At 63.7% G+C, this 9,629-nt stretch overlaps 2 protein-coding genes across 2 annotated transcripts in view; one reads left to right on the top strand and one right to left on the bottom strand.

The window, feature by feature from the left end:
• Window positions 1-286: 286 nt before the first annotated feature.
• Window positions 287-2,092, top strand: MYOG (myogenin). The gene is made up of 3 exons (XM_006106339.3): window positions 287-825; window positions 1,339-1,423; window positions 1,914-2,092. Exons 1-3 carry the CDS (start codon window positions 358-360, stop codon window positions 2,033-2,035), a joined length of 675 nt encoding a protein of 224 aa, XP_006106401.1. The 5' UTR covers window positions 287-357; the 3' UTR covers window positions 2,036-2,092.
• Window positions 2,093-6,281: 4,189 nt separating this feature from the next.
• PPFIA4 (PTPRF interacting protein alpha 4) overlaps window positions 6,282-9,629 on the bottom strand; it is a 30,264-nt gene continuing 26,916 nt past the window's right edge. Inside the window, 6 exon segments of the mRNA XM_023747167.1 lie at window positions 6,282-6,458; window positions 6,844-6,985; window positions 7,723-7,791; window positions 9,148-9,323; window positions 9,534-9,595; window positions 9,597-9,629. Coding sequence (XP_023602935.1) covers window positions 6,409-6,458; window positions 6,844-6,985; window positions 7,723-7,791; window positions 9,148-9,323; window positions 9,534-9,595; window positions 9,597-9,629 — 532 coding nt within the window. The 3' untranslated portion in view covers window positions 6,282-6,408.

The following is a 9,629-nucleotide window of genomic DNA, read 5'->3' as shown; positions in this document are numbered from 1 at the left end:
AGCAGATGAAGAATGTGTCCCCCACCTCCCCTGCCTGCCCCAGGGGGGCTGCCGAGAAATGAAAACTAATCAAATTACACCCGACGGCTTCCCTCCTGGGCCCAGGAGCCCAGGGCTGCCCAGGGCAGGCAGGCTGGGTGGGTGGGTGGAGGCGGGGGGGGGGGGGTCACGTCTAATCCCACTGTGAACGTCTTGATGTGCAGCAACAGCTTAGAGGGGGCTCAGGTTTCCGTGGCGTTGGCTATATTTATCTCTGGTTCCATGCCAGCGGGAAGGGTTTAAATGGCACCCAGCAGTTGGCGTGAGGGGCTGCAGGAGCTTGGGGGCCAGTGGCAGGAACGAGCCTCTTCCGACCCCATGGAGCTGTATGAGACACCCCCCTACTTCTACCAGGAGCCCCACTTCTACGACGGGGAAAACTACCTGCCCGTCCACCTCCAGGGCTTCGAGCCGCCGGGCTACGAGCGGACTGAGCTCAGCCTGAGCCCCGAGGCCCGGGGGCCCCTCGAAGACAAGGGGCTGGGGACCCCCGAGCACTGCCCGGGCCAGTGCCTGCCGTGGGCGTGCAAGGCGTGTAAGAGGAAGTCCGTGTCCGTGGACCGGCGGCGGGCGGCCACGCTGAGGGAGAAACGCCGGCTCAAGAAGGTGAACGAGGCCTTCGAGGCCCTGAAGCGGAGCACCCTGCTGAACCCCAACCAGCGGCTGCCCAAGGTGGAGATCCTGCGGAGCGCCATCCAGTACATCGAGCGCCTGCAGGCCCTGCTCAGCTCCCTCCGCCAGGAGGAGCGCGGGCTGCGCTGCCCGCGGGGCGGCCCCCCGGCGGGGGTAAGTGGCTGCCCCACCTGCCCGTGGGCTCGGGGACAGTCCTCGGTCAGAGCTGGGCGCCCAGCCATCCCTGTGTCCCGTGTCCTTTCCAGATAGGACAGGCAGCAGGACAAGCAGAGATGGGGGTGGGGGGCAGGGGTCCGGAGGAGGGTCAAGGAACAAGTCCCGAGTCAGCCGGGTCAGTGCCTGGGGATGGACAGCTCCACCCCCACCACCCCACCCAGAACCCCAGCACTTGCATAGAGCCTGGCTGGGCCGGACACCCTGATCTCCGGGTCAGGAAAACCAGGCGCCCCTTTAAGCTGGTGTCCACCCCAGATGGAAGCCAGGAAAGGCCTGGAAGCTGGGGCTCTGTGGCCAGGCGGGGGCAGGGAAGGGGTGAGTTGTGACGCTCCCGGTGGAGGGGGTGACCTGGGCTGGAGGGGTAGCCTGGGCACAGGAGCTTCTGCCCTGGGGACTGGACAGAGGGCACCACAGAGACCGCTGGGCCTGACCTTGGGCCTCGGTGTCTAGCAGGTACCCAGTGAATGCAGCTCCCACAGCGCCTCCTGCAGTCCAGAGTGGGGCAGCGCCCTGGAGTTCGGCCCCAACCCAGGGGGTAAGTGAGGTGGGACCTGGTCAGCTTGGCTCAAATCCCTCAGCCTGTGTCCAGCCCAGGTCGCCCCTCTTCCCTTATTCCCTGCCCCGGCTTCTCCCCTCGGCCTCTGCGGGGACCTGCTGAACCCAGGGCCCCAGGGGTGGACGGAAGCCTTGGCCACCTAGAGCCGGGCCTCCTGCAGCTCCTGCCTTGTGCCTGGTGGCCAGTGGCTGACCTTCTCCACAGGGAGGAGACTGTCCCTACCCCAGGGGTCCCTGGGAGTCCCGAGTCCGTGCTGCCTAATGCCAGCAAGGGCAGGGCCATCTCCCAGGACACACCACCCAGGCTCCAACTCCCAGGGCAGGCGGAATAGCTGCTTCCAACCCCAGCCCAGCCCCAGGAGCGGAGTTGGGAGGAGGCACCTGTCCCACGCGTGCCACTGGGAAGGGCAGTAGCACTCCGAGCTGGAGACGCCTGTCGCCAGGTGACCCCGCCCACCTTCTCCCCACAGACCATCTGCTCCCAGCGGACCCTGCCGACGCCCACAACCTGCACTCGCTCACCTCCATCGTGGACAGCATCACCATGGAGGACGTCTCTGTGGCCTTCCCGGATGAGACCCTGCCCAACTGAGGTGGTCTGCGGCCGGCGGCCAGGGGCCCACAGGCTGGCCACAGATGCCGTCACTGGGGCACGGAGGCCGCCGAAGCCAGGCTGTCCTGATGCCAGGAGGCCAGCCTGCCCCCCTCCTCGCCTGTCGAAGGTTAAGCCACCAACCAGAGAGGGAGTGGGCGCTCTCTCTTGGCTGACTGCTCAGAGCTCCCAGGGCCATCCGGGTCCAGGGAGACAGAGCAGGGGACCAGAGCGCCCGCGGGTGCCCCGCTCAGGGGCAAACTCAGGAGCTTCCCTTTGAGTATAACTCAGCCTTCCGCTCCACCCCACCCCCAAATCCAGTCTGAGCGACAGAGTGTCCTGACCCGGACACACGGTGCACCTCCGTCTGCTCTTCCTGAGGCAGCGGCTGGGCTGGGCCTGCCCTGACTCGGGAGCAGGGAGAGGTGCCCTGTCCCCCAGTCCCCGGGGGCCAAGCTTCTGCCGTGAACACTGGGAACCCCAGGTTTTATGTTGTTTGTTTTGTGTGTTGTTTGTGAAGCTGCCATCTGACCAAGGTGTCCTGTGCAAAGTTGCCAGGTACGGGAGGGGGGGCGGGGCTCTTGGGGTGACTTCCTTTGATAACTAAGCATTGTGTGGTTTTGCTATTGTTTTGTAATTTTTTTTGCTAACTTATTTGGATTTCCTTTTTTAAAAAATGAATAAACACTGGTTGCTAGATGTCCGTGATGATGTAGACAGAGGGGTGTCTGCCGCTCCTGCGCCCTCAGTCCAGACACGCCCAGGATCGGGCGTGAGCTCCCATTGCTGGTGGTCACCAGGCCCTGGGACCCCTGGAAGCCAGGTCGGTCCACAGGCCAGGGAAGACACGCCAGCCCCCTGCTGAGGCCTGTCACCCTCTAATTCATGACACCGTGCACTCACTACCATCCCGCCAGGTCCTCCAATGAACTGAGCACAGGCCTGGCGCCCAGCCCACAGCCCGCGGGTGGGGGTGCAGCTGGAATCTGTGGGTTTCCCTCCCTAATCCCTGCCTCTCCTCTGGTGTGGCATTACCAGGAGCCCGTAGGGAAGTGGGAGATGATGGAATCCCACTGCACCCTTTCACTGTCCATCATCTGGGAAGAGGGGGCTGTGGCCTGGCCTGCAGCCCAGAGGATGGAGATTCAGCAGTGGGGGAAGCTCACGGGGGCTCCCCAAGAACCACCACAGGAAGGGACGCTGAGCTGCTGCTTTCAGTCTGGCTTCCTGAGGGGGAACAAGGACTGGACATGTGACACGAGGGTCAACGGGGGAGGCATCAGGAGCTAGAATTTCCCTGGACCATGAACATCCACTAAAAACTTTATTAATTCCAACTGCTTCAGGCTGTTCGTCTGATTTATTGCAAATTATAAGTTTCAGAATCATGACAGAAGTCAGGACTCTGCGTGGGGTCCCCCCAGCCCCGACTCCGTTCTCTGGGGCCCTGAAAAGAGGGACCCCAGGTGCTGAGCAGGCGCTGGTGCCCGAGGGCTCAGCCCTCCAGACTTGCTCCTGGAGACAGGGCCCCACATGCGGCCCCCCAGGGTGTGCCCAGAAACTGCATAAGAAAGAGGAGGAGGAGGCAGGCAGGCTCAGGCCCCAGGCGAGGGTGAGGGCGAGGGCCGGGCCTGGTGGGAATCACAGGTTGGGTCAACCACATGTGGGGTTTCCCTCTGCCTTTGCGTCCTGGTGTTTCCTCCCACCCCCTGGGAAGGGTGTAGGGAACACCTGGGTCCCTCCCTGACTCACTGGCCTTGGACAGGAGGGCTGCTCAGGCCCATTTCCTCTGCCCGGCACCCTCCAGGCTCCCGGGGACACTGCCCGCTGCCTTCAGGTGCCCCCTGGCTGGGGCTGGGGCTGGGGCTGGGGCTGGGGCTGGGGCTGGGGCTGGCCAAGGGCTTCCATCTCTGTTCAGGACCTGGGGGGCTCTGGGGCTGCTGGATATATTTTTAAAGTTTATTCCTCTGTAGTTATCATGTCATTTGGGAGCTGAAGTTCATATTCATACGCTGGTGAGAGGAACAGTCCTCAGCGATGGTCAGGGTTGGCAGTTCCCTCCGTGGTCGGGTGTGGCCATGGCCTGCCTTGCTTCCCACCATGGAGGATGCAGCCGCTCTGCCAGCCTCACCCTTATCGCGAAGCCCAGGGACTTTCCTACATTAACAAGAGCACAGCCTTCACAATTACATTCCAGAGAAGGATGAATGAATAATGAGGGGAGTTCTTTAGGGAAATTAGCCTAAGTCCCAGTCTCCAGTGGAAGCGCCTACAAGAAATCAAACTGGGTTAATCAAATGTTGTGGAATCAGGCTTTGGGGAATCAGGCTGGAGGAGATCATGGCTGGCAAGGGGTATGGCCAGCAGCCAGGCTGCCCTCCCTCCCCACCCCCGGGCACGAGCAGCCCAAACCGCCCTCTCAGGCCTGGGGTATGTGGAGCAGAAGCTACCGCCCTCAGCTCTCCAAGGAACTGCTTCCCCAAGGGCAGCCCTCGGCCCGGAGGACGGACATGCAGGTGAGCTCCAGGTTAGAAAAGGACCAGAACATGTTTACGTTGTCGTAAAACCAGGTTTATTGGTGGGGCACACGCACACGCACACGCACACGCACCCACGCACCCCCTCCGGATGCACGGAGCTAGCACAGTGCTGAGCAGGGACCTGACAGGAAGCTGTGAGGGCTCAGGCCTCGGGACTCTGCAAATGCACTGACTGAGAAACAGCCTCCTCTGATCAGCAGACAGCAGCCTCATCCCCCACTGGCCTCTCCTCCATCACCTCCCTGAAACACTCCACGATGCCCTGAAGGGACCCAGGTCCCCCAGCTGCTGCCTCACGACACAACCGCGTGGAGGACGAAGTGGAGGACGGCTGCGGCCGCGCCCTCGTACCAGCTCATCGGGTCCCCTGACCATCACACGGCCTTGTGGTCCCCACCCCACCAACCAGAGCCTGGGGTTTCTCCACAACCTTCAGGCCCATCACCCAAGCACAGGGCTTTCTCTCCCGCCCCTCATCTCCGCAGTGGCTGATGCCAGGGAGGGCAGGGCACGAGGGGAGCCCCCACCCCAGCGTGGGGACCTCACCTCTGAGAGGTTGCCAAGGGCTGAGCCTGCACTGCCTCACTAGGGCAGCCTCACTCAGACCCCAGTCCAGCTGGTCAGCCACCGGCCGGGAGTGTGGCCTCCACACGCCTGCCTCTGCTCTCGCTTGGATGAAGCCTGGGTTCCACCCACATCCTGAACTTGGGTCCCAGCACTTCCAGCACCGAGGGGGTGAGAATGGGTGAGGAAGAGGATTTCCTGGGAATGCCATGCTGCTGGGGAACGCTGCCCACTTGGTAGGAATTTCTAGAGGAGGCAGTCCCTGCACACCCAGGCAGCCCTGAGCAAGGGGTGGAGGGCGGCCTTCACCCACATTCGATGACCTGGGCCGGGCCGACTCACTCAGGGGAAGCATCAAGCTCTTCCCAGGAGAGAAGGGGAGGCAGCCTCAGCCTCCCTCCTCCCCAAGCCGGAGCTGAGGCAGGGCACACCCACTCCACCATGGGCGCGCTATGGGGCTGGGATTCCTGCAGGGGGCTGAGGGGCCGAGGGACAGGGTGCGGAGCAGGGCTGGCAGTGCCTGGGGTGTGGGGTGATCTCTGTCCTGCCCAGAGCTAAGGCTACAGGCCCCGACCCTCCCCCACACCATCCCCCACCCCCCAGCAGCTCTACCCCACGCGGGACGGGCGGCATCCCGCTGCCCTTTGGGTGAGGCCACAGCCTCTGGTCTCCTCCACTGGCCAGCCTGTGCCTCACCGAATGGGGGGCTGTTTCCACACCTGGACCCTCGGCCCAAAGCTCAGGGGCCCAGTTCTCCCAGGTTCTTCTCAAATTCACATTTGGGATTCAGCTTAGGCCAGGCCTGGGACCTCCTCCCCAGCCTCACCCAGGACAGGCCTGCTGCCGCCCAGCCCCGCAGGGGGTCCCAGAGCGGAAACCATGGCAGTCAGGCCACTGGGCAGAGCCAGGACAGGGACAGGGACCAGAGGCCAGATAGCCCACACGCAGAGGGTCAAGTGCCCTTTTCTTGGCAGGTCGCCCGGCCCGCGTCGGTGCCCTGGTCTCCCCTGGAGGTCGAGTCCAGGCCAGGCCAGGGCCAGGAGGGAGGTGGAGTCACAGCCCACCCGGGGCTGCGCGACTCCAGGAGGCACAGCCACATCAGAGATGACAAAGGACACGTGGAGCCTGGGGTGGTGGACGGCCCAGGGTGGACGCATGTATTCGGAGACCCAGGGCGGCTGGAGAGTCACTGAAGAGCCTGGGAGCCTGGAGGAAGGGGTCGAGCAGGAGGGGTCCAGCGGCCGAGCCTGTGGAGCCCTGGGGCCGTGGCTAGTCCCGGAAGGCAGAGAGCATGTGTCCGTAGAGATAGTGGGAGTGCGCTGAGAGAGAGGGGGGCGTCAGCAGTAGACAGTGCCTCGAGCGGAGGCTGGGTGGCAGGGCACCCCAGCAAGCAGAGCACCAAGCAGATGCAGCAGAGCGCGCGGGCCAGCCGGGAGGGCGAGGAGGGGTGAAGGCCGTGCGGCTGGGCTGGCCCACTTACCCCGAGCACGGGCCACGGGCACAGGGCCAGACCGGGAGGGTCAGCAGGTGTAAGTCCGCACCGTGGAGGTCTCCGGTCTCTGCGCCCCGGCCAGCCCGGCTGCGAGAGGCGGCAGCCGAGAACACACAGGCGGCTGTTAGTACGAGCGCTTGCTGGGGCGGCCAGGCCACGGCCACAGCAGGTCAGTGCAGCCTCAGGCAGCCAGGGCGGACAGCGTCACTCACCTTCAGGCGTGACCTTCTTGGGCGGGGCCGGTGGAGGCTGCAGGGACCCCAGCGGGGACACGCCGAGCATGCCTGCGGAGAGGTCCCGAGGCCGGAAGCGCTTCCTCCAGGAGGGCGCGCGGCGGAACACCTTGTCCTCCCCCTGCAGGGGACACAGTGGGCTGCACCTCCCTCCCGCCTGGGCGCTCGGCTGGTCCCTGGATGACCCCTTGACGGGAACTGTCTCAGGGATGGGAGGCCTCTGGTGGGATCTGCCCATCACGCACCCGTCATCTCACCTGGGCTTGGGGCCCCCCGGGACCCCCCAGTTTTTCTCCTGTGTCATCGTGGGACGCGCTCACCAGGCAGCCCCCACCCAGCAGGACCCCCCTGCAGGGCACTGGGGAGATCAGATCCCCGAGAGTGGTGTCTGGCAGTCTACTCCTTGCCTGAAACCCACACACACGTTCTACACACGTGTGTGTATGTGCCTGTGTGTGTGTGCCTGTGTGTGTAGCAAACTGCAGGGCACCCCATGCAGTCGGTGCTGGCGGCCTGCGTGTGTCCTGTCTGCTGAGGCCCCGCGGTCAGACCACAAGGAGGGCTCAGCCCCACTGGGAAGGAAGCTCTAGGCCGTCTCAGAGGCCGGCGGTGTGAGCAGGGGCCTCGGGGCCTCGGGGCCTCGGGGCCTCGGGGCCTCGGGGCCTCGGGGTGGGGGGTGCTCACAGAGCAGATGGAGTGAGGATGGGGAAGCCGCCGTTAAGCGGTCTGGGGTCGTCTGTAACTCGTTTGGAGCCAAGGCCGGGGACAGGAACGTGAGGGGGTGGGGTGTCAGGTGTCCCGACGGGCGCTAGGAGCCACCAATGACAAACCCAAGGCCCCATCAGGGCGGGCACTCACATCATCCAGCTTCCGGTCGGTGCCCAAGGCCAAGAGGTTGTTGAACTCTCTCTCCATCGCCTGGCGGGCCTGGCGTCCACAGGGAGGGAGAGGCAGGGGGGGCTGTGGTTAGTCAGCTCTGTGCCCGGTCTGCCACCTGTTTCCTAGGGGCCATGTCCACGCAGACGCGGTTTCAGGGCACTTAACCCTCCAACTGATCTGCCCCTTCGCGCAAACCTCAGGGCCCTCTCACAAGTCAGCTGTGAACCGGGCTCCTTCCTACAGAGCAAATTAGGAAACTGACTTTTTAAAAAGTAGGTCACAGAACACACAGAAGGCAGGCCTCACCTACTGGGGGAAAACCCCACATTTTGCATCAAGTGAACATCACGCCTTTCTGGGCGGGTAAGTGAGCAGCAGTAGGCCCTGGGGAACAAGATGTAGCTGATCTAGGGTGAAGGGCCACGGTTCCCTTGGAGGCAGCTCAGTCGTCGGCTGGTGGCCCAGGGCTGAAGGGGGCACAGAGGTCCTCCCACAAGGCCCGGGAGTTTAACTCGGGAGATTTGGGAAATGCCAGAAATAAGCAAGTTTTCAAAAATGCCACCAGATATCAGCAACCATTTTTAAGGAAGGATTCCTACTGGTCCGGATCCGACCTCCCCGACAGCTAAGCCGTGAAGGGTCAGGAGAGTGAGAAGGACTGGACCCTGCTCCTGCTCACGGGGGAATCCCGTTCACAGAACCCAGTGACATGGAGACAGGAAACGGAAGACGGAGAACGCGGCCCATTTCTGGGTGAAAACAGCCCCCATGTTGCTCCATAAAGACCATCCTTCTCGGTCCTTGGAACCCTTTCCAAGTGGCCGGGAGGGAGAGGGAGGACGTCCCGCAGCCTGGCACTCTTGCGGGCTGTGGCGGGGAGGACCCGCTCCGACTGGAGCCCCCAGGCTGAGGGTGGGGAGTGCAGACCAGGTTGGAGGAGGACAAACACAGGAAGCCGCATCTGGGGGACATCCAGGCGCTCCTTAGAGAACGGGGGTCTGTGCTCTCAACTGTGGCTGCAGAGCCCGGTGGACACACTGGCCCTGTGTTGCCAGCGCCCCCAAGGAGACAGGCAAGGCCAGGGCAGTACATCAGAGCCGCGACACCACCAGAGTGGAGGCTGGCGAACGCGCCCACCTTCCACCCCTCGAGGCTGGGAAGAGGCTCCCTCCCGGCTGCCCGGCTCGTTCAGGACAAAGACAGGAGGAAGCCTTTCAGAGGCAGCACTTGCAGCCCCACTGCCCGCAGGACGGGCACAGGCCGGACATAAACAGCTCAGAGAAGTCAGCACATTCTTGGATGGGTTCCCAGGACAACGACATGTACTTTACATGTAATTCACGAGTATCCCTCGGCCCACGCTGAGGCACAGGCAGCGGGGCCCCTGACGCCAGTGCCGCCCACCTGGGTGTTCTGTGTGGGGATCTGCAGGACCAGGGCCAGCGTGTTGTGGTCGAAGTTCTCGTCCAGGGCCAGCAGGGCGCCGTGCACGCCGCTCTCCTGCAGGTTCCCTGCGTAGTCCCGGAGCCCAATGGACTGGACCCAGTGGACCACCTGCTCATTGGTCCAGACCAGCACATCTAGAGGCAGGAAAAGAGGAGAAGGACCCGGGGTCCAGAGGCTTCCAGGGAAGAGGGGAGCCCCCAGACCAGAGCCCCAGCCTTCCCTGCCCTCGGCTCCACCCCATCTCCCTCCTCCATCCTGAGCCCCCTCTCCTCCTTCCCTCTCAGCTTTGGGGTGAGGCCCCTGCACCCAGGCGCGCACCTGCGAGGCCCCAGTGACCCCCTTACCCCTGATCTCGTGCTGGCTCTCCTCCCGCCTCCTCTCCAGCTCCTTCCGGTCATAATGAGCCTCTGAGACACATGATGCCGTACTGCAGGCTGCTC

The sequence above is a fragment of the Myotis lucifugus genome, unplaced genomic scaffold (genome assembly GCF_000147115.1).
Source record: "Myotis lucifugus unplaced genomic scaffold, Myoluc2.0 scaffold_808, whole genome shotgun sequence".
NCBI lineage: Eukaryota > Metazoa > Chordata > Mammalia > Chiroptera > Vespertilionidae > Myotis > Myotis lucifugus.
Note: the sequence above shows the minus strand (reverse complement) of the source record. Positions and strands in the feature narration are given on the sequence as shown.